Source organism: Falco rusticolus, chromosome 9 (genome assembly GCF_015220075.1).
Source record: "Falco rusticolus isolate bFalRus1 chromosome 9, bFalRus1.pri, whole genome shotgun sequence".
Lineage (NCBI taxonomy): Eukaryota > Metazoa > Chordata > Aves > Falconiformes > Falconidae > Falco > Falco rusticolus.
In genome coordinates this window covers 23799174-23823603 of record NC_051195.1, presented here as the reverse complement: position 1 = coordinate 23823603, position 24430 = coordinate 23799174, and the positions used below count along the sequence as shown (strand labels likewise).

At 44.5% G+C, this 24430-nt stretch overlaps 1 protein-coding gene across 1 annotated transcript in view; it reads left to right on the top strand.

Moving 5' to 3' along the window:
* Positions 1 to 24430, top strand: part of ANTXRL (ANTXR like) — a 64514-nt gene that overhangs the window by 30377 nt on the left and 9707 nt on the right. Inside the window, exons 13-17 of the mRNA XM_037400737.1 lie at positions 3259 to 3354; positions 4059 to 4097; positions 7204 to 7302; positions 8811 to 8978; positions 10159 to 10239. Of these exons, the coding sequence (XP_037256634.1) occupies positions 3259 to 3354; positions 4059 to 4097; positions 7204 to 7302; positions 8811 to 8978; positions 10159 to 10239 (483 nt within the window). The remainder of the gene's footprint in view (positions 1 to 3258; positions 3355 to 4058; positions 4098 to 7203; positions 7303 to 8810; positions 8979 to 10158; positions 10240 to 24430) is intronic.

Sequence of the window (24430 nt, the reverse complement as noted above, 5' to 3'; positions counted from 1 at the left end):
CCTGGTATCAAAGTTGAGCTTTATTGTTATTAGTGTCAAAAGGACTTTTATAGCCTATGCCAAATGCTGTCATATTGGTTTGTAATCATTGCTGGCCTTTTTGACAGCTGCAGAACAGAAGGGCAGGAATGCAGACAGAGGCAGTGACTGGAACTTACAATCTCATTTTCTGATGTTTTCAGCAATGAAGCTGGGAAGCCTCGTGCCAGGTTGCTGGAACAGTCCAGGGTGCAGGGACTCAGAATTTAGCAGAGATGTATTTGCTGCTTCACCTGATTGCTTTCATTTTTCCAAAACTTTCCTCCAAATTTTCTACATTGAAGACTGGTATTTTCACATTTTATTCCCCTCTTCTACCTTGGGTACAATAAAACCTTTTGTGTCTGTAGGGAAACACGAGTGTTAACTGGTGCATTTAGTTACCCATATGTAACTTATTGCTGATGAAGAGTGAAGTCTTAGCCCTAGCTGGGGTCCCTACAGGCCAGAGCATGGACGGAGGAAGCTTTCCTCTTGGTAGCTTTCAGATAAAGAGAGGAATCTGATCTCCAGTCCCGTCAATCTGACAATTTTTGACCAGTCTTGCAGACTGAATGTGAAAGAGGCAGGAAGCCTGATTCTCAGCTGGTACAAAAAGACTGTCTCACTCCAGTTACATCCCATAAGTAGGGAGGTTGGCAGTTCAGTTTCCAACTTTGTCTTAATTTCATGCATTTCACTCTTCTCATTTTAGAGACTCCCTCCGTTTCCTTTCCTCTCCCGTTTCCTTTTCTGTGGGTGGCAGTCAGCTGGCCTGCTCAGCTCTCCTCCCCAGCTGGCCCTTCTGTCCTTTCTGTACAGTAAGTATCTTCTCTACTTTACTCCTAAAGCCTCTGTGTGAGCCCTGTGCTTGTATCTGTTCAGCTGCATGAAGTCTGCTATTTCCTTTTCGAAGTCCAGCTTCACTATGATGCTTTGTATATTTAATCGTTAAAAGAAGACTCTTTAGCTTCTTGCTGCCAGCAGCTCCTGAGCTGCGGCTGGCAAATGTCTCAGCAATTTATATGAACTCTTAGCATGGGAAAAGCGAGCTTGGGAACAAAGGCTACAAAACAAGGAGGTAATGTGTATTTGGAGTAACAACAGGAGTGGTATGTGCATCTGTGGCTCCTGCACTGTGTTTCTACTGTGCTTGGATTTGTTTTTAAAGAGTGCAGCAATACCCCGTAAAGTTATGCTTGACTTTTACTCGTCCTTTTCTCAGCAAACTGACTTCACTGGGAATTCATGTCTCTCAAGTGTCTGCTTTCCAGATGCGTTCGTGCTGCAGGGGGCTATAGGAGGGCCTGAGAAGGGGGCTGCAGCACTGAACTGTTTTCTAACAGGACTCCTTTGGGCAGGGGTTTGGCACATGTTGCAGTATGCCACCTTGGCTTTCAGCTAAATGAGGTGAGCTAAATAGCATATCCCAAAACAGGTCACTTTGTGGCATCTATAACAAGAAGCCACAGAGCAGTGGATGGATGGTGATGCTGTGACACAGAGATATGGGATACTAGGCTACCTGCCTAAAAGCATGGAGCAGAAGCTGTGGTTGTGTTAGTCCCATCTTCAACATGTCGGTCCTGATAGCTCTGGGATCTGGCCTGACAAACAACCACCCAGGTTAGCCACTCGGGATCTCACCCAGGCTTTGCAAAGCTCTTGTCAGCCGGTACTTCCTTTTCCATCCTCAGCTTTTTCATTGTGTGAGGGGTAAACAAGCCCACTAGGAACAGTGAAGGGGACTCCTGTTTCTGGTGTCATGTGAATTCAGCAAGTAGTTTCAGATTTAATAAGGTGAATGTCATGGACTTTAATCCTCCATAAATCTTCTTTGGAATTTGCTTTCTTTCCATTTATCCTCCCACCTATCCTCCATAAATCTCTTGCAGCTTCCTCTCTAACCAGCCCCTATTTCCTCAGCCTGATTCACAGACCTCTCTTCAAGCTCTTTTCACATCTTTCTAGTCCCAGGCTCTCCTCTACTTTGCTGCCACATTTTGCCTGTTCTCTTGTACTCCTGTTGCTGGTGAATTTAACCTTTTCTCAAACTCTGATAATGTATCATTGAAGAGGTATCTTTTCCCAGTATGAAAGAAATATTTGAAGCACCAGAGATGCTCATCCCAGAGCCCAGTGCAGTCCAAGGAAAGAGCATGTCCCAGCATGCCGCTGCCCATTTGCCACAAATCCTTTAATTTCCAAAAAGCCATGTGCTCTGTATGTTCTGCAGGGGCCAAGAAGCATATAAAGACCTGCTTTCCTGTAGTCATCAGAGCATACGCTGAGTTAATATCTCTTCTGAACGCGCTGACATGAAATGGTCTGAAAGCAAAGAATCCCTCAAGATGTACCCAGGAAAATCAAAACCGTGATTATCTTTGGTTGCCTGGCTGCTCTCAAAAGCTAATTTCTAACACTTGAAATTTTTTTGGATTATAGTCACTTTAAAGAAAATTTAACTTTGATTTTTAATGTAAACCCTTAGCTATCCAGCCCAAGAGTCCCACTGTTCTCTGCAGAGAAATAGATGGAATATAAGAATCAGAAATGCTTAAGATCGTGATTACAGCATCACATTAAAAATAGTCAAACCAGTCCTAGGAAGCATACCAAGAACCAGCAGCATTAAGTACTAGTTTGCTTAATCATTCCGGCTGGGGTTGTGTGCGCAGTTTGAGGCAAGAGGCCATATGGGCAGGCTGGGGAGCTGATGCGCCTGGGCGAGTAAGTTGTGCTGTGTTCTTTGTTGTTGATATGCAGAGTTACCCGTAAGCTCTTAGCTGCAGTATTCCCATTCTTTGAGTATCAGCATTTGCATGTTCTGTATCTCTAGTGATGAAAGGTTACTCTTCACACCTGAGAGTCTGTTGTCATGTAGTTTGCAATGCCCCTTTGACAGTATGAAGGGACCTGACAGCACAGATTTGGGAATGGCTGGTATTCAAGTTCAACACCCTTGAATCTAGTGCGCTATGAACACAATACATTTATATATTTTATATATACACACCACAAACAGGAGGTGCTTCCTGGAGTTGTGACTTCAAATACAGATGTGTCACACCAAGTGCTGATGTGACCCTAATGATAACAGTGAGTGACTGCACAACCTACCTGAGACCTTGTACTGAGGGAAACCTGGCTCACTTTGCCCAGTCTAAATGTGTGATGTCAGGGCTCCTGCCTTGTTCGTGACACGCACAGGTCACTCAGAAGCAATCATCTTGTTTGCAGCTGACTGGAACCATCCTTTTCATTGCTCTCCTGATCCTCTTTCTGTTGCTGGCTCTGGCTCTTCTGTGGTGGTTCTGGCCCCTTTGCTGCACAGTGGTAAGTACAGGGTTTTGTTCTTTTGACTTGGTTTCATCTCTTCTCTGCAGAAGCACGGTTACAGTGTTGGAGTGGGTGGTTAACTTTAAGAAAAATGCTGGCAGGTTTGTAAGGCCCTGATTCAACAAATTGCTGAAGGCATGTGTTGAAGCCGCTCTGGTCTGAGTTTTGGAGTGTTGCAAAGCCTACATGATTTCGACCCTGAATGAGAAGTTTAGGTGAGCTCATGGACATGGCCCAAATTTCTGTAGGGATCGAGACCTTCTTAGAAAAAGATTTTAAACCTGCTGCGGGAAAAGTGTAGTGGAACTGATTTACGAATGTGTGCATAAGCTGTTAACAGTCTTTTTTAGGGACAAGAGTTAGGCTTTCTCTTTTATTCAGAGGAGCTGCAGATGCGGAGTGAATATTTTGCACTAGCTTGGTGTATGACATTTTTTAGGCAGAGCTACCATCATGGAGCTGTATTATGAGTTAATAGGGCACTTCTTGACTAATCAGATAGTTCAATGTTAGGGATTTAGCTTCTCGTCCACATTTATTTTATGCCTGCTGAAATGTAATGGGGCTAACAAGGATTGAATGTAGGGGAATGGAGCCCAGCAACCCGTCTGTGGTATCAGCAAGAAAGCAGAAAGGACATAGCACTGAGATGGATGAACCTACCATTATCTCAGATTTCTCCCATTGTTTATATATTGCAGGTGATCAAGGAGCCACCGCCACCGCCACCTCCGGAGCCTGTAAGTGTGCTGTTTCTGAGCTGCTGCAGCCACTGTAGTGTGTTGTGCTGCCCAGGAATGTCAGCCCTGTAGGTGTCTTAATGACACCTTGAAGGCTGTGAGAGGAAGGCTCTTGCGTTAGGACAGTTATTTCTGCTTTCTGGCCTCTTTATATACATACAGCAAGATTATTTCCATCCACAGAGAAAAGTCAAATAACTCAAAGTCCACGGACAACAGTTCCTGTGTTGTTCATTTTTGCTTCTGCTGCACATCAAACAGGTGTGTAAGCAAATCTTTGCTTCTCAAGCTGTGATGAAACCTGTCCCTCTTCCAGTAAAGCTGCCATTGCTCTCAGCAGTTTAGCCCAGATTATTAGTAAGAAACAAAATCGGGCAGCTGGAGGACAGGACAGCAAAGCCACGTTGTTGTGGTTTTGCTACAGGAGAGGGAGACGAGAGCCTGCCCTGGCTGTGGCTTTGCTGCAGAGTGACCTTTGGAAGGACATTTAGCCTTCATCCATTTAGGTTGTGAGCTGTTTGAGGCAGGGTTGTATTTAGTTCTTTTTGGACAGTAGCCCTGAACTCAGCTTAGTTTCACTGTACTTGTTTAATAAAAATAATAGTAATAAATAAAAGTACCTCCAGAGAAAACTCATGCCTCCCTTTATTTCTTTCCTAGGCATAGGCAGTTAAATGATGGAAAAATACTTGCCTAACCCACAAGAGACGCTTACAGTTTGCTGCTGATTTGCTGTAGCTTGGCATGAATACAAGGAGGCAACCACAGCTGCTGTTTTGAGGTTGCCAGAGGCCACCATTACTGTGTATGTGATCCTGTTGCTTGTCCTGGGCAGCAGCACTGTCACAATTTAACTTCAGAATACACACCAGAAATCATGCTGCTTTTAGGGTGATTAGTATCGTCATGAAGCATGCAATTGCAGCCATGCTGTGTTAGAAAGAGCTTTCAGAGAGCATCACAATCCTGCAGCAGGGTTTCCAGGTGCTTTGCGATTATTCTGATCAGCAGAGATTTTTAAATGGAATCAAAGAGACTGTGAGCTGACGTGAGCCTCCAGGAATAACACTGAACACAGATGTTACCCACCCCTTTACTTGACCTTGTCTTTATCCAGTATGGATTGCTGTTTCATTATGCTTACCACTAGCCTCCCTAGGTATGGTGACCTGCTCTTTACCTGATGCAATCTGGTATTACGTCCATTAAACTGAATATAGTTATCTAAAATTTATTCTAAACCACAAGCGTTAGATTTCCATTGCTTTTCAAAATGTATGTGGTAGCTGTTGATGTTGCTTTCTGTGTTCGTTGTAGGGGATATTTGGTATAAAACCTTTACCAGCTGGAAAAGTATCAGCCATCACTATTAACTGTGTCCTGCTACTGCCAGGCTTGCCAGCAATAAGGGTTGTTAGACCTGAACGCTTGAAATCTGTGTTACATTGTATGGAAGAGGCTGGTTATTTTATGTAGCACTCGAGTTGACAATGAAATAAAATATAAATTCGTTAAAACTGCTGTAGTTGTTAACTGGGTTTCAGATGTGGCACAAAATGGGATAAAAATTGTGTATTTGTTAGGCTTTTCAAAACAACCCGCCAGAAAAACCACTAAACCAAAACAACAACAAAACCCAACACAAACCACAATGCCTTCCTTGTATGTTTATTTCCCTGACAGGATAAAAAAACAACAAAAAAAAACCCAGACCCAAACCAACCCAAACAAACAAAAAATCCCCAAACCCAACCTCCTTACTGGGGTTGTCAGCTCTGGTCTTGCCTGCCCATACTGAAGAATTTGTTGGAGGAACTGACCCATGAGCCATAGCTGAGAGATCAGATGTTACTGAAATAACTGATGGAAATACCTTTCTCCAGGGTATAATCTAAGAGTTAAATATGAACAAACAAAATTTAAGGCATGTTTTTTAAAAGCAGTTACTGGCTTTTGGACTTTCAATTCCTTTTACGTTCCAGTAGAAACATGTAGGACAATTTTGAGGAAAAGGTCACCTAGAAATCTGACAATAATTTGTGTCCTTCTCCAGTATTTGGATTTCATTTGATTATTTTCTTTTTCAGTAAAAACTAAGCCCAGGCAATGTTTCTAGGAGCATACTTGTACTGTTGAATATTAGTAGAGGGCACTGTGCATGGCCAGTTCAAGAGCAGCATGCACATCTGCCTATCAGCATGAGGTGTAGTTCTTTCTCCTTATTAAAAAGTGTGAGGAATGAGGATGGTATTGTACGAGGCTTGTTGGGCCCTTTCCTCAATTATGTGTGTACTTGGAGAGTGTCATGATGTGACTTTCAGCTGCCTCCACTCAGTGTGATGATAGGGAGCCTGAGAAACCCCAGTGACTTCTGTTGGCTCACGATGATAGAGCTGGAGATGTGTTTCCAGGGTTGTTGAACCAGAAACACTTGCCAGCTCTCAGTTAGGCAAGAACAGAACAAAGCGCCTGAAGTAAATCCCTTATTCAGACTCCCCCACATTTGAGAAAAATAATCGGTAGTCTTTATAATTGCAGATCAAAACCTGTGGATCTGAGCTTCCTGACAATTTGGAGATGCTCCGGTCTGAGTCCTGGTTCCAAATTGTACAGCTTGAGCCAGGCTCTACAAAGAATCAAGCAATGTTACTGGTTACAGCTGCCATGAGTAGAGGGACTGATACACATGTTAGAAAACTCATAGTGATAGCCTTTTTCCCTGTTAGGTGACATCAAGTTCTAAAAGTACAATTAATAATAATTTTTTGGGGCTGATTGCTGCATTTTCTGCATAGAATAGAGGCAAGCCAGTATAATGTACGATTCAGCTAAACTTTGCCTTCCCTTACAAGTCAGTTGTGATTTTGAAGCTCAATGCATATTTGACTAAATAAAAGCTGCCTGGAGTGAGGAATAGGCAATCCTCTTTGGCCTCCCTAGTTAAAATTGCAGCTGCAGAGACAAGAGCCTTCTGTTTTTTTGTCATCAAATAAGTGTAACATACAAAGCTAGATATCAAAGGATTGGATCATAGGATGTTAATTTGTTTTCTGTAGTTTATGCTGTTTGTGAGAACAGCAGTAATATCTTCCTGTCTTTTCCATAGGAATCGGATGATGAAGATGGATTGCCAAAGAAAAAGTGGCCAACTGTGGATGCGTCTTATTATGGAGGTCGAGGTGTTGGTGGGATTAAGAGGATGGAGGTATTCGGCTTATTCTTTAGTGTAAAAATCAGCACATTTAATTATAAATTGTAACAATATATTTTTACGTGTTTTTTAAAAAAGCTGCCTTGTTGGACTAGAGACTGAGACTTAATTAGGGCTTGACCACCCGATTGCACCTGCTGTCCAAGTAACAGACATCAAGCTGCCATCATTCACGTGAATAATAAATCGAATCTAGAATTATGAGCCACCAAAATTTGCAGGTTAAGAGATGGAATAAGCACTGAAAGAAGTTTTAATTTACTGAATCAAACTCTTCAGTGCAGTCTGGTCCAGTTTTCTTGTCTCAGGCAGAGTTACACTGGTGTTGAATATTTGAGGGTACCATCTACACTGTGCCTGGCTGGCTGGATGCAGTTGGTTTGGGGAATTTAAAACAGCAATTATGTCCCGTGCCCCACCCCCACCCCCCTTTTTCCAAATGCACAAAACCACATCTGTGTTGAAGCTGGCCAATGATGCAAATCCTGCCCTGAGACTCATGCACAAGCCAGTCTTGATGTGTGTGAAAGAAATTTGCCTTGTGCTGTCCTGTGGTATGTACATTCAGGGAGTCAGCCAAGGGCCTGATGATGACTTTTAGGGATGTCACACCAGCAACTCCCACTAGATTTAATTGATAGCTGAGGGAAAGGGGCTAATGTAAGCCAGCTGAGGATTTGGACCAAACTAGGGATAACAGAAGGAAAGCAGTGGTGTCTCAGCAGGTACCTGCAAGTCTTCAGTTGAAGTATTTCATCTTAATATCCTTAACCATTTTCCTTGGGAGAATTTTATCCTTGGTGCTGAGTAACCTTACGGATCATATATCCTTGAATGCAGAGTCATATTTCTGTTTGAGGTAAGTCAGACAACAAAATCAGAATTTCAGCTTGAAATAAGTAGGGTAGTGTGGGAAGATGAAGTTTCTGACCTCTCTTGTGACTATGCAAGGTTGTCTTTGGAAGAGCTGTTTTTAGTAGTAGCTGCACAAGTTTGAGCACTGATGCTCTTACACCATTCACGTGCTTCTCTACTGGTGCTTTTTTTACTTCTGAACTGAACAGCAGGAGCTGTTAGGGCTAGCTGTAAAGACTGCCTGCCTTCATCTGGTGCTGCCACCTGCCTTTTGTATGAAACTACGGGATGTGTATTGCACCTGTGTCCTCGCAGAGCTGGGCAGAGTGCCTCACATTTCACTTGAAAATGGCTTAATTTGCCCTGGATGCTGTGAATTCCAGCATCCAAATGTGAATGCTGTGAATAACAACGTCTTAGGTTACTGGAAGGTGCAAAGCCTAGTAGTTCAAGTAGCTTTTGAGTGAGACTATTTGACTCTTAAATGTGTATTTTTGATTAGTGAGAGTTTGGTGCCTTCATCAATTTGGCTTCATATCTCATGGCTTTGGGTCATCTGATGGGAACTAGATTAAAGCCTGTGAAAACCACCTGCTGGTGGGGACTGCTGAAGTGCCTCTACTTACAGTGTGCTCTCCTGGCTTCAGGTGCGATGGGGAGACAAGGGGTCAACAGAGGAAGGAGCAAAATTGGAGAAGCCTAAAAATGCTATTATTAAGTTGCCTGAACAGGAGTATGAGCCATGGGAACCCAAGCCAAAAAAGCCCCATGTGAGAAAACCACCTTCCCAGCGGAAATGGTACACTCCAATCAAGGTAATGTCTCTACCCCTCTGTTTCACCGGGTCTCGTATGTTGTGCGTGTTACTACATCCCACTTCCTTAGCACCGCCTTTCTTATGGTGGAGCTGGGAGAGCCTGTTTAGAAAAATGGCCAGTAACCCTCAGCTTTGCCCATTCCTTGGAATGTGCATTTCACCTGGCACTGTGTGGCCATAGTTTTTTGAGGAAGAGTGGAGGGTGTTGAGGTCATGAGAATACGAGGTCATGAGGTCATCTTCCCTCTCTCAGCTCACGCCGCCTTTTCAGGTCCTTTCGTGCAGCCTGGTTTGGAACAGCAGATACCTCAACTCTTGGGGAGGGCAGCTGCTGGTCCATGCCATCTGAAGGCAGCACACAGAGAAGATCAGATAAAAGGTGCCGTGTTTGCTTTGACTGCGCTGTGGCTAAGGCCCTGGGTTGGCATTCAGCTCTGTTCCCCTCTAGTTTAGCCACAAGACATAGTGTTTGATTTTGGGCAAGTCGCTCAGTCTCTCCACACTTGCATCCCCATTTCTCCTATGTCATTATACTATCTGGTGTCTTCCTGTCTTTTAATGTATGTATCCTCACAGCATCCTTGAGGCAGGGCAGAGCCCTTCTCTCCGCTTACAGAGAAGGAAGCTGGAGGGCTAGTGCAGGCCAAGTGAGCAGCACACTGCGCTCAACCCAGAAATGTGTGGCCATGTCCCAAACCAGTGCTTTGGGGGATGAGATCATTGTCGTCGTCGTCCCCCATGCTCGCAGATCAGTTTAACAGTGCTTAAATTTACTGTCTGGGAAGTGCCTGTGAATTTTAAAGCCTGCCTAGGTAGGTGGTCTTGTGGCTGTTTATCCACGCTCCAGCTTGCCTCCCATCAGTACAGCGCTTTTGTTAATGTAACACCTGTGTAATTGTGCCTCTCAGGGGAGTTGTTCACATTAAACTACAGTCATCCTCTGAGTTTTGAGCAGGCTGAATTTACCCTTTTCCATATCAGGTACATGTTACCCCGTTGAGGTCTGTCTTCTGGCTGTCCCACTAAACAGTATACAGAACGCAAGGACACAGGAGCAATGTTTGTGCAGGCCGTTTAATACAGAAAGGCTGGATCTTTCTGGGTCATGTCTTGTTGTTGAGTGGTGAATGTTTTTTTTTTTTTTAATTTGTTTGTTTGGGTTTTTCTTTTAATTCTAGGGCAAACTTGATGCACTGTGGGCTTTGGTTCGACGAGGCTATGATCAAGTCTCTCTTATGAGACCACAGCCAGGGGATAAGGTAAGGTGTCACAAACACACTGGCATGTCACTTCTCTGTTAGGAGCAGCAATGCTCTTCTCTCCCAACCACCTTTTTTTTTCCTCCATCTCTCTTTTTTTAATTTATTTTTTTTTTTTGGGGGGGGGGGGGTTAGCTTGTCTCTTTTCACAGTAACTTAAGGCTAAAAATTTGTCATGAGAACCAGAGATTTCAAAATGAGGTAAACTGTTTGCTGTGGCATCTGTTTAAAAGTATTGCCCCAAGAGGTCAACAGCAATGTCTCCCCTGTGATGATTTGAGCAGGCTGAGGGAGAAGCTGGCCAGCCACAGTAACATATGAGACCATTTGCTGCCATATAAGTTCTTAGCCTTTTTTTAATAGGCACATGTGTTGAAGTTAAAGGATAGGTTCTTTGTGGGTTCTGGGGACTGCTTGTTTTGAATTTACTATGCAGTAGTTGTTCTACAACAGTAATTATCCTTCCTACCCAAATTCATAAAAAAGCTTCTCAGACTTACTGATAGTGTTAAGTGATTAGTGAGAGAAATCATGAACTGATGATGAAGAAAAAAATCATAGCAAAGTCAATGAAGAACAAAGTTTCTGTAGAATTCTGTGCACGGACATATTTCTCAGTCATATCCTATACGTAAGTAGAAAGTATCTCCTGCCTTGTTAAAGTCTATTGGCCAAACATAGGTCAGGAGTAGATTTCTCTGGGGAGGAAGCAGGGGGTCTGTGCCTTTCAGAGCCACAGACATGTCTGTGTGCTGCCCCTTGGCCACTTGTAATGCTTAGTTCAGAGGCCTCTCAATTTGCCCATGAGAGCCTGGCACTGTTATGGTTGTCCCTATCTTGTTTTTCGGGGGGGATAAATCCATAAAGGCAGGCTTTCCCTTGGTCGAGGAGGATCATGTTAGAGATCACTTGAGCAAACCCGACACCCACAAATCCATGGGGCCCGATGGGATGCACCCCTGAGTGCTGAGGGAGCCGGCAGGTGTTATTGCCAAGCCACTCTCCATCATCTTTGAAAGGGCGTGGAGAACAGGAGAGGTACCTGAGGACTGGAGGAAAGCCAGTGTCACTCCAGCCTTCAGAAAGGGCAAGAAGGAGGACCCAGGAAACTACAGGCTGGTCAGCCTCATCTCCATCCCTGGAAAGGTGATGGAACAGCTCATCCTGGAGGTCATCTCTAAGCATATGGAGGGGAAGAAGGTTATCAGGACCAGTCAACATGGATTTACCAAAGAGAAAAGGCCTGACCAACCTGATAACCTTCTAGGATGGAATGACTGGCTGGGTAGATGAGGGGACAGCAGTGGATGTTGTCTATCTTGACCTCAGCAAGGCTTTTGACACTGTCTCCCATAACACCCTTACACGTAAACTGAGGAAGTGTGGGTTAGATGAGGAGACAAGTGAGGTGGACTAAGAACTGGCTGATTGTCACAGCTCAGAGGGTTGTGACCAGCAGCACAGAGCGTAGCTGGAGGCCCGTAGCTAGCGGTGTTCCCCAGGGGTCAGTACTGGGCCCAGTCCTGTTCAACTTACTCATCAGTGACCAGGATGAAGGGACAGAGCTACCCTCAGAGCGTTTGCAGGTGACACAGAGCTGGGAGGAGTGGCTGATACACCAGGAGGCTGCGCTGCCGTTCAGTGAGACCGGGACAGGCTGGAGAGCCGGGCAGAGAGGAACCTGATGAAGTCCAGCAAAGGCAAGTGTAGGGTCTGCACCTGGGGAGGAACAACCCCATGCACCGGTACGGGCTGGGGCTGGCCTGCTGGGAGGCAGCTCTGCAGAGAAGGACGTGGGAGTGCTGGTGGACAGCAAGTTGCCCACGAGCCAGCAGTGTGCCCTGGTGGCCAAGGCAGCCAGAAGGACCCTGGGGTGCATTAGGAGGAGCATGGCCAGCAGGTCGAGGGAGGTGATCCTGCCCCTCTGCTCTGCGCTGGGGAGGCTGCAGCTGGAGTGCTGTGTCCAGCGCTGGGCTCCCCAGTCCAAGAGGGACAGGGAACTGCTGGGGAGGGCCCAGCGCAGGGCTGCAAAGGCAGTGAGGGGACCGGGGCATCTCCCTTGTGACGAAAGGCTGGGAGAGCTGGGCCTGCTCAGCCTGGAGAAGACTGAGAGGGGACCTGTCAATGTCTACAAATATCTTGAGGGCAGGTGCCAAGAGGACGGGGCCAGGCTCTTTTCAGTGGTGCCCAGCGACAGGACAAGGGGCAGCGGGCACAAACTGCAACACGGGAAGCTCCTTCTGAATATGGGGAAGAACGTCTTCACTTTGAGGGTGACAGAGCCCTGTCACAGGCTGCCCAGAGAGGCTGTGGAGTCTTCTTCCCTGAAGACATTCAAAACCTGCTGAGACTTGGTGCTGTGCAACCTGCTGTAGGTGAACCTGCTTTGGCAGGGGGTTGGCCTAGATGGTGTCCAGAGGTCCCTTCCAACCCCAACTGTTCTATCATAAGTATTGAGTGCTGTTACACTTTCAGATTTGGCTTTTGGTTATGGCTCTTTGAAACATAAGGACTGGGCAGAGATGGCAGCAGCTTTCTCGCCACTGTGGCCCTTCTCCAGCCAGAGTCATCACCTTTACTCTCAGGAGAGAGTTATAGAGTTACAGCAGTAGGGGCCATAAAGTGTTTTTGCAGGGTAGGAGCGGTGCAGAGGCCCTTGTGCTGGGCTTGTTTGGTTGGGTGACTTTCACACCTAATAACAGATTTTAAAAGTAGCCCGAACTTGAATCACCTGGGCAAATATGTTGCATCCCTCTGGCTTTTGGCAAAATACCATTATGCCATTTGTCTAGCTATTAACCAAGCATGCAGCTTCAGTATTTGAAGGTCAGTCTCTTCCAATTTTCTTTTGGTGCCTAAGGAAACTAAGAGAACAAACTCGGCTTCCTATGCTACTTTGTAAGGTGGTCTTAACTGTTGCACTAAGCTGCATTTTCGAGGCAGCTGTGCTCAAGACACCTTATTTACTTTTTAAGCACGATCTAGAGCTTCTGAATAGGCTCTTTAGGCCCAGCTGTATTTTGATAGCGCTAACGTTGTATAATACAAATCTATCCTCTGCCTTTCACTCCCTCGGTTGGTACATTTCTATCAGTGCAGAGCACAACAGAGCCTCTGTTAGCCTGCGCAGTCAAGGCACATGCAGGGGGCTGGCTCTGAACAGGGATCCTCAGTTCCTCGCCTTCCAGCGCTGCTGCAGGGAGGGCAAGGGGCTCAAAAGAGGCAATGTAAAAGAGAGTGAGCTGAAGGATTATTGTATCAGGGAGAACATTAGAAAAATCAAATGTACATCTGGGAAATAGGGTGGAAAGAATCCTATTGAGCTAGATTCTGTGGAAGAATAGGATCATCTCTGTTCCCTGGCCTGTGAAATTAACTAAAGCTGAAGAATACTGAAAGTGAAACAAAAAATGACTAGACATCCTTGTGCTGTTCGGAAAAAGAAAAAAAAAAAGACATCACAGGCCTGTATTTCATGAAGAAAGCTAGCACAGGAAAGATCAAGGTTATTATTTATTGTTTGGTTGACTTTTCTAGTAGCAGTCTCTCAGTGGAGAATTGGCTCCTTATGCTTTTGGTGGGGGATAAGTGTATAAATATACATGAACGTACACATTAAGTATATAGGAGTATATGCACACGTGCACACACTTACTTTCTGGCTGAAGAATGGGGAAATCGTTCATGCAGCCCCAGGAGCAAGCCCACAGCTCTGCTCCACTCATCCCCAGCAGGGACAAGGACACTTCTGCACAGTCAGTGGGTTTTGGTTTACTGTTGGGTAGGTAGACATGAAAGTACAGCCCAACATGCCTCAGTGCATGGTGTTCTTCCAGACTGTGCCATCCAGAGGCCAGTGCCTATGCGGTGATCTTGGAGAGGGATTGCTTTCCTGTGTGGGGTTTTGAGAGATTTGGGGGAGCAGGGGGAAGGGTTCTTTGGGTTTTATAGTTTGCCTTGTATCGTTTGCTTGAAGGTAATTTCATAGCTGTCTTGGTTGTTCAGGAAAAGCAAAGGAACACAATTTAACACTGTTTTGAGAGTGGCATTTAGATTCATAACTCAGAAAATTCCTATCTCTGAATTTCCCAGAATCAGTCAAATTATTATCTTTACATTTTCAGGGATTGCAAGAGATAGAGGTTGTTTCCCACTGGAACAAGATAACTCACTGAAGTTACATTTTCCAAATTTCTGTTTCACAGTTTACCTCCATTGAAAGAGAAACCAAACAGTTTTCATTTTCCATTTTTATTGCTTCACTTGGGCATATGTTTGCTTTTTGTAGCCATTGGGAGAAGTTATAGCAAAACACTTTTTTTTCTGCATAATGAAAGTACTAATTATAGAGATAAGAATATCCACAGTACAGGGAGAAAAATTTTTTTCACAAAGCTTTGGGATAGGGGAAAGATGACAAAGGAGAATTTTTTTTTGGCATTAAAACATTCTTTAAAACTTCTGAAAATTGTAATTTTGTTCATAATTTGAAAATGAGTACTGTGGTTTTCTGTAGTGAGTACTGAGCTTTCTCTCGCAAAAAATCTGAAAAATACTTGTAGGAAAATTTTATCTGTGATAGTTTTGGTGGAAAACAAAATATGTTAATGGTTTTGGTATGTTCACCAATGTGTCTGGTTATGTCACAAAGAAGCAAAAGTCTGTTAGACTTTTTCAGAGCTGTTCAGCATCTTCCCCCACAACACAGCCCTCTTCTTTTTGGGTCTGCAAACCATACAGCAAAGGCGGTATTGCTACCCCATGTTTTCAAATCGTGACTTCTCCCCCACTCCCATCATGAAGTAAAGTTAAAAATGGCACTGTTCATATGTTTTTTGTGTCTTCATGTGGTGAGGCCCATTCCAAAGTGTTTGTGAGCCTTGCAGTGCAAATTCAGGCTGAAGCATGTGTGCAAGAATACAGGGCTGATTGATGCAAGGGGATTTCTGTTGCCCTTTGCTCTGGGGGGCAGGGCTGCTGTCCATCCTCCATCTTTATTTCTTCCTTCGTCATGATCCTATTCTCTTTCTCAAACCGCCTGCTCTTTTCCTTACCTGTGCCTCCCTTGGACTCCTGCCCTACACGTTCCCTTCCATTCCCTTCTGTGGTTTCTTCCTCTCCTTGATATCTGTCTCAGTCCTTGTTTCCCTGCACCTCCCCGTGATGAGACAGACTGGTGCCCTGCAGTCCTGCCCTCTGGGAGCAATGGGCTGGTGACCAGCCTCCTTCCCCTGTTCTTCTCACACTCTAGCATGCCCTGAGTTATGGCCTCCCTGCAGAGCTGGCTGAGACTCCTGAGAGCTCCCCTGCCATGGCTAATGCCTTCCACGGAGTTCTGTGGATCAAGAAAAGGATCTCGGGATGGATGACCCATCAGTATTAGGCAGGACTGTGTTAATAGGACTGGCTGTGAAAATCACAGGCACTTTTTGGAACAGCCAAGCACAAGCCCTGATGCCTTTTTGCCTGGGAGCTGTGCCCATGGTGCTTGGCTTGGATCTGCAGGCAGCTTTTCCCCTTGGTCTCTACTCAAGATCATGTCACAGCACCACCACTGAAATTGGTTGTTAGATTGGCAAGTATCTCAGTAAAGTGTCGTAGGACCCCACTCACTTGATGTCTGCAGGTCATCTCTAGCAGGAGCTTCTGTTCCACCAGGATGGGACAACAAGGAATAAATACACTTAGCTCTACCCCATCATTAGCAGATAGGCTGCTATTTGTAGGATGGCTTTTTGCTGAGCTCTCATACAGCATCAGCGGAAGAGTGAAGAAATGAAAAAGGGCTAGTGGTTCTGCGGTGGATTGCTGATCTTTCTTCCTTGCAGTAATGTATAAAGGTGAAGCCTTTATAGGTATTTGTGCAACTGCTGCAGTGATGGATCCCTTAGAGCCAGGCTGCCATTCTTTGCTTCTTCCCCCAGAAGTTTGAGGCTTAGAAGACCAGCAGACACTCTTTTGGCCCAAGACAAGGACTGACAGCTGTGTGGCAGGGACACTACTCGTCCAGAAACAGGGAACATATCAGAGTGGCCACATGGCCTGGTGAGCTATGTATTGCTGAAGACAGGTTGTCTTGAGGACATCCCCATCACTGTGTTGGTGTCGTTCTGAGCTTGCAGGGGACTGCCATGGAGATTAGAGCTTGGGAAATAATAATGTCTGGCTATCTTGAAGTGTCTCTCAGAAACCACAGCAGCTGGTGGGGCAGGTTGTCAGTAGTCTCTGCGAAATGGAACTTCAAGCTCTTCCCCTTGGCCTCATGGATCAAAAGTGGGGCTGTTACCAATGCCAGCAAGTAAACATTAAAAGCCCCAATATGTGCAGAGAGGAAGGTGAGATGCTTCTTTCAGATGGTCTGCTTAGTTGCTGCTTTCAGCCAATCCATTCCGTTTAGCATTGCCACGCATACTGTCACAGGAAATTCTCAGAGGCTTGGTTTACCAAAAACCTCAACTAAGAAAAAAAAAAGATAACTTTTCCCTCAGAGAGAACTGCTCTTGTTTACTTTAAAGCTTTAGAAAGTGATCTCATTCTTGTCACTGAAAATTACCTGCGAAGGGGTGAGAGTGTAGGCTGGATTTTGCTGTCACCATCACCCTTTTGTACTCATGGGACGTTACTTAGAAAAAAGCAATGCTTTAGCAGTACTGCCCTGTGGTTTGCACATGCAAAGCCCTTTTCTGGGGAAGGGAACTAGAAGCAGACTGTTGTACAAAAAACTGAAAGCCTATTTTTCTTCTTCGTTCTACAAAATTGAAAGTAAAAAGGCTGCTGTGCAGCCAAAAATTTCACAAAATAAGAGCTGCTGGTCATTTTGGAAGCCAGGACTTCTGGGTTCTTTCAGGTGTTCACTGCTGATTTACTGCATGACTTTGAACAAGGCACAGCAGCTGGGATTTTAAACACTAGCCTCCGAAATGAGGACTATTTGGGTTCCTTAGTCTGTGCATCCCTTTCAAGGTAATCACTCTTAAGCTGATAGGTTTGTTAAAGCTCAGAAGGTCTGTTTACCCTCAAATTTTGAGTGATTCCTTGTAATGCTACCATGACTTCTATGTGCCTTCGATTTCCCAGCTGCAAAATAATCATGAGAACACAGTATTTACATTCCATACAGCTGTGAGGTTTAGTTAAGTCCTGCCAGGCACTTGGGACTCCTCAAATGAATGGAGGGACACCAAACCTATGGATTATTAATTACTAGTAATTACTTTCTGGCTGCTACCTACAGGTGGGCAGCAGTTTGAATGCAGCCCACGAGGATGACAGTCACTCCACACTAGCTGCCCACGTAGCAGTGCTGTTAGAAGCTCATTCTGGTGACTTATTTTCAAGTAATGGTCTTTAATAGGCTTCTCTGCCACTAGCTTGGAGATGTGTTGTCATCGCCCAAGTAGTAATTGGCAGAGCTACAGGGGGTGCTGGAACAGCAGCACTGAGCTCCTTCAGTGGCTGCTGCTGGGTTCTGGGGCTTTTCTCCCTTTGCTTAACCTTTGTGGAGCCAATTGCCTTCATAAGCTGGTGAAAAATCAGAGAGGGGAGCTCTGCCTGCCACAGCAGGTGATCTCCCTTTGTCACTTGCAATGAAAATGTGACACACATAGCTCCTGGTTTACTTCATTTTTTACTTTTTGCAAATGACGCCAGTATCTGTGAGGTTCATTCCTGCTGTAGCAGGCTTATGGCGTGGGGGGGGGAAGCTCCCTGGTGTGGGACCCATGTCCTAACGCACAGTTCCCAGGATGTGCCGAGCACTGCAGCTGGAAACATGTAATCAGTGACTAATGAATTTCCTGTTGGGCAAGAAGCCCACGGACTGGCATCACCTCTCACTTGTAAGAGGCTCATGTTATTTCTGATGTGGAGGAAGAATTCACAAATAGGGTTTGGGGATAGATGCTGCCTGTCTGCCCCCAGGTAGAACTAGTGATCTGTCCACGACTGGGGGAATAGGCTCGTTATCACAGTTTTCCAGGCAGCACTTCACTGGTGCTCCACAATAGTACTGGGAGTACAGTGTGCCTAAGCCATGCAGGCCTGGCTTGGAGTCAGATGACTATCTTGGGGCTTAGGAGGAAACCCACAAATGAAGATACATCTTTTTTGAGATGTGCACAAATGCATATGCAGTTGCTTACTTGGACTGCCTGTACAGATCCACGATTTGCACATGCAAATGAAACAGATGTGCTGCGGCCAGTACATGTATTTGTTTCTTGGCAGCACCCCGGAATCAGTGCTGAACCCCATATTGCCTTGTTCCAGTTGGGTTGCTGGGAGCTGTGCATCCTGTATTGTCTTCTGCATTGGGTAACGGTCCCGAAACTAATTTACCCTGCCTTCCTTAACTCCCTGCTTATGTATTTCTAGTAACTGTGTAGGAATCAGATTGCCCAAATGCAGAATGTAATGCTGTGGCCTTCCTCTGAAGGTGTTTGAGCTCTAGAAATAAAAAAGTGTAAGATAATGTATTAATGCTATTATTCATACTAAAGTTATTGTACAGAGTGATAACTAAAAATCAAAAGATATTGCATCCTTACTTTCTACAGAGGAGCTGTGGTTCTGGATGCCTTTGTTCTTGTACAAACTACTGTGGTTCATGTTGTGGCACCAGAAGAAAACTCAAATCACTGTGTCTGCCATTGTGTGAGTAATGCAAAGATACTAGGCAGCCTGAAGAGCTTATGAGCTATGTCTCTTAAGTCTTAGTCTTAACTTAATCTTGCTTTGAATATAAACATTAAGTTAATAATAAAATCCTCCAATTCTATATGCCAGTTTTAGTCTTGGATAGGAACTGTTCCTGGAAGAAGACTGCAAACACTTTGCGCTCTTTGCAGCAACAGTGGCAGTTTCTGCAGCGTTTAAGATGTTTCTGCCTTTTTTTTTTTCTTTCTTTTTTTTTTTTCTTTCCCCACACATAAACATATTCCTTCTTTTCCCCTCCTTTTGGGGATTCTTCTAGGGAATGCAATTACCCAGGTAGGCACTTCAGTCTTCAGTGGCTGGTAACTTTAAGGAGTGGGGTATACAGAAACTTTGAAGCGAGACCTGCCGAGAGCAGTGTCCCTTCTTGCAGTGCTAAAGGCTGGGTGGGCACTCTGAGTGGAGCAGACTTTTGAAAAATGAGAGGAGGTGTACCTGGGTTTTTTTCTACTGCTGGGGAACAGGTCACTGTCTCTGGTAAGTTGAAACCTGGGTGTATAACAGAGTTTGTATGAGAGAGGTGGCAATGGGGTGCTCATGGAAAAGAGTAACTTCAGAATGCAGAGCTGGTACTTGGTAGGCTGGTCAAGCTGCATAGGAGAAACATGGCAGCGAGATATTTGCATAGAGTGTTGGGTCTTGGTAGCATACCTGAAATGGGAAGGAGAGTTCCATGTCAGGATTTTAGTACTTGTTTCCCTGTGTGTTCACTCCTAGAAACAGTAAGGTGCTTGTGTCCTAAGGAGCTCTTCCATCCAACTTAACATAGGAGCTTTTGGGGGACAAGAGGTTTTCTGTGCCTTGTAAATATGTAAATATGATAACGAACTGTATGAGTCTCATCCCAGGAGAAGAAAATCGTTGTGAGACAAGCCCAGAGCAACCTAGGAACTGGTGGAGGTTTACCATCTACTTGCTCTAGGTAGTAGCAGAACCATTTAAGGGCCAGGTACCCAGGGATGGGTTGGGGGTACTTGTATCTGTTTCCAGACCCTAAACAAAGAGGCAGCTTGACTGTGTGGTAGGCCAGGATTTTACATTTTTGGCTGTGGCAAGGAAAAATGATAACTGTTCTCACCAGAAATATCTCATGAGTCTCCAGCATTATCTTATACCCTAGGTGGGTAAAGAACATTGTGCTTTTCCTCTGTGCACACCATAATCCCAGCTTGCTCCTGAAGAGACAATCAAATAATTCACCCTGGAAAGCATGATGAGACTTAATTACAGTTTGAGTAAGACCAGTTATGGTCCTTTGTGGTCTAATATGCTCCTCCCAGCAAGCCACCAATACCTCAAGGATGAGTCTGTTGCACCCAGCAAATGTTTGTTGCTCTTGTTGCTATGCTCCAAAGCCCTCCCTATTGCGGATGATGGACAAATGCAATCTCCTTTTCCCTGAAAACGCCAAAGGAAAGAGAAAACTCTTTTGCAAACCAACCACTGTTCTTTTCTTGAACCACATTCTAGTCTGGTCAGCATTCAAGTGTGGAAATGTGTGGTGCTGTGGTAAAACAAGGGATGTGAGTCACGAGTCCTGAACTTGTAAATACCATATTTTTTTTCCCCAAAGCTGCTGCATAACCTTGCATAGATGGCATGACCTGACAGTAGCTCTCCTCACTTCCTCTGCTCTGGGAGCCTCATCTATAAAAGCTGTCAGAAAAGAGGAAGGCAGTAAATCATGCATTGTGAGTGCAGGTTTCAGTTAAGATATTTGCTTCAGGTTTGGGTGAGATTTGGTCTGTCCTGATTGTACTTTGATATCATTACTGAGTAGAAAGTACGCCTGATAGACCTCAACTTTGATTATGCCCACGGTTATCCTTTTCTGTTCCCTTTGCCACTTTTAGGGCTCAGAATCAACAAGCTTTGTTACAGATCTGCACTGTTTGTGACTTCAGCCACAATCTCAGCAAGGTCCAAGACATGTGATGTTTTGTGCATTCCTGGAAGATATCTTGTGACTCTGGCCATTCTTTCAGGAGGTATCTGCAGCCCATTGCTGCCTTTTCCTTCTAAGGCAGGGCTGGAATCAACATGTAGCTCCCTGCTGAATAGAGTGTGATACAAATTATTTGAATAGCCCTGCCTTCAATACTGGGATGGGTTCTCCATGTCACCTGCTCCATGTCTCTGTATCACTTTCCTTTTGCGCCTAAGCTGGAAAAGTGGTATCAGACACGTGAGAGCTGGGTGGTGGGGATGTATTCAGCACAAAGTTTATTTTGCTGAAGGGTCCTGGCCCTAGCTTAAAAGGCTGATTACCCTGACTGAGCTATTCCTCCCTCAGATGCCTCATTATTGGCTGGTTTCTGCAGGGGTAAATTGGAAGTAGCCGTCGTCTTTTCAGTGTATTCCTGCACTGGTCTTAAAGCTAACTGAATAGACTGCTCCCAGAGTACCCGTCCTTGGTTTCAAGCAGTGCCATGCACAGCTGGGGCTGTGAACTGGGGAGCAGTGTCTGCAGACATGTGTCGTGGGAACCTATCAATACTTGGTTGTATTCAACTCTCAGTATTGTGATTAAATAAGCTACAGTAGTAATACAGTACACAGTAAAGAAGCCTGAGATACTGCAGCTATTAATATTACTGCAAAACAGTTCCTATCTTCATTCCCTAGTAGATTTGGACACCATTCTCCACGTGACTATCTTCATTTTGGCTAAAAGCTGCTTTTTTAGATGGGCTGTAAATATTTTTCCATGTTAATGGAATTAGCTGAAGTTGAAAAAATACCCTTGAAAAAGTCTCAATATTTTCAGGTTTTGTTTTGAAATATCTTGTCTTTGAGTTTTGGACAGAAAAGGTGTTTCAAATTGAACCACGTATGTGTTTCAAGCCCAAGTGAAACTTACTGTAACATACTACTTTTACCTGAAAAATGAAGACTTTTGGTTGTTGTTGACTTTTCCCTTGGCCAGCAAGTGAACCAGAAGATAACTTCTATTGCTGTTTTTATGTGGTCATGCCATGGGCCTCTTAGTGAGTTTGCCCTGGCCACATACCTCCCTCAGCCCCTGGGGGATCCCCTGGACAGGGGGATCCCCTGCACACTTGGTGTCAGAAGAGCTCCTGTGCTCACTCCTCCCTTCCCCACTCCATAAATCCTATTTTTTCAGCTATCAGGCTCCCATAGCCAGGGTGTCTGAGGGCATACTGGGCTTCTGAAGGGTCTCTTCTCCCAGCCCCTCTACGAAGCAAGGCTGGTCCCCCTTTGTGAGAGGGGCTCAGGCAGCTTGGCTCTCACCTGGGCTTTCTGGGCAGCAGCATGAACCATGTCTCTGCTAAGCTAACAGGTTTTATTCTGAACGTATCAGTAGCCTGAGGCATTGCTTGGCTGTGTCTCACTGTCAGTGCGCGCTCTGCTCTCGGCCCTGTGCAGCTGTCTTCTCCTTTGCGACTCGGGCACCAGAGTTTCCGAAGAAGGGATTAACTTCATGTGCTGTGTCTCCCTGGTGCTGCACCTGTGAGCCAGTGGCTGAGGCTTCTGGGCGGTTTAGTTTGATTGCTAAAAAGTAAAAGGCACAAAATTTGCTTATGAGAGTGTATTTGAGGATTGTGCGAAGGTTCCACATGTGCCTCATCTGCTTTGAAGTATCACTGCCCCTTTCTGGGTCAGGACATGTGTTCGGTTTAAAGTTACGTTACCTCCCACATCTTAAAGCTCAGTCTAATTCCTTTTGCCGTGTGAAGGACACTGAGTGTATCCAGTAAGTTACAGCCCTTGGCAGCCCCGTCTCACTCACACGGTGCGGTAAACAGAGGTTTCTGCTGCTTAGATCATCCTTGGGCATTTGCATTCATAGTTTTGTAATTCTCAATTTGAAATTATCTGATGTACCTAAGGCCATTATAGGGTCTCACTGTTACATTATGAGTGATTCACAGCCCACAATGCAATGATTTCCTTCCCCTCAATAACCGCATCAAAGGAGGAGGGAACAGAAATGATAAATTTACTTCTAGAGGCCAGATGATACACTGGATAAAGAGTGGGCTGAACTGATTCTCGTTTTTAAAAGGAGCACTAAAGAAAATAATAATTATATTCTCCTTGTTGGACATTGCCACTTCACTGAACCTTACTTCTGAAATACTCCTCTCTTCAGTCAACCCCATTTTCTCTTAATCTCTTCATAGTTTTGTATTACTATCATTTTAGGCATCAGTGCTAAGTGATATAGCCAAATAGATGCCCAGAAAGCTGTTATTGACAAGAAAGGACTTATTAAACTGGAAGGTATTTAAAGAGTCATGTTCTGATGCAAACAAATGTTTTATTTTGATGATATTTAATGTTTTGATTTGAGACCTAATAACTTAAAATGGCTACATATAAAAATTAATTGCAGTTAATAAATTAGTTGTTCATGATTAATGCAATAGCCACAGTATGATTAATGGTTATGATTCAAATTTAATTGTTAAATAATATCATTAGAAATTACTTATAAATTACATATTTATTGACCTGAAAGTATGATCAACCACCAAACTACTGATATGGGAATCTCTGAAATTTCCAGTACTTTTTCAACACCAAACCAGTACCTGAGTCCCAAATGTAAGAGTAGGATTTAGTAAAAGTTACTTGAATGTGCCTGAAAACTGGGCAGGCTTAGGTTTTACGTGACAAACTGTTTCAGTGGCTCACTAATTTCTAGCCTGTATGCTGCACGGTAATCAGTGCAATTCCCAGGAAATCCGTGAAGGTTTTAATGAGCTGTGACATGTTCAGTGCACAGTCAGCATGAAGCAGTGCAGTGTGAGGAAGCTTTTGGCAAAGGCTGATGCACATAGATCCTGGCTCCTGAGGAGTCAGCTCCTAATCCTGACACTTGTCCAGGGAACTCAAATAGTGGGAACTCTGTACCACCTCTGTAAAATTACTGTATCCATAATCTACCTCATTCATAAATGCATATGCTAAACAAGTTTACCATGCTGTTGTTGTTTCAGGATGCTCAGTGTAGGTGTTTCCGCTAGAACACTTTTGGTCCATATTAGAGGACAGGGATTACCCTGTCCTCTAATTTTTCCAAGTTTCAGCTTTTGAAAAAGTCACTGATCTGAAAATGATCCCATTGGTTTCTGGGTGTGTGTATCAAAACCTTCACTTAGCTAAAGTGATTATGACTTTTTGTAGATGCTTACTCTCGTGGTTTTGTAGGTAGCCTAAAAACCTGAACCTATTCTTTTGAGTTTGAGAGCTCTGCTTTGACAATGAACTACCCATAGATATTTAGGAAGTGAAGCTACATGCTGACAAACCATGTCCCTAGCAATCTGGCAGAGTCATCCCTGTGACATCCATAAACAAAATTGGGGAGAAAGGTGACTGCTCATTTGAGCCCAAGGAAATTACGTTCATTACAGATTTCAGCATCCTAAATGTACTACTTTTGACTGAGAGCCACTTTATTTTTTTAGTTTGGTGGCCCAGTGTTTTGGATTGCTATGCTCAAACTTTAAAC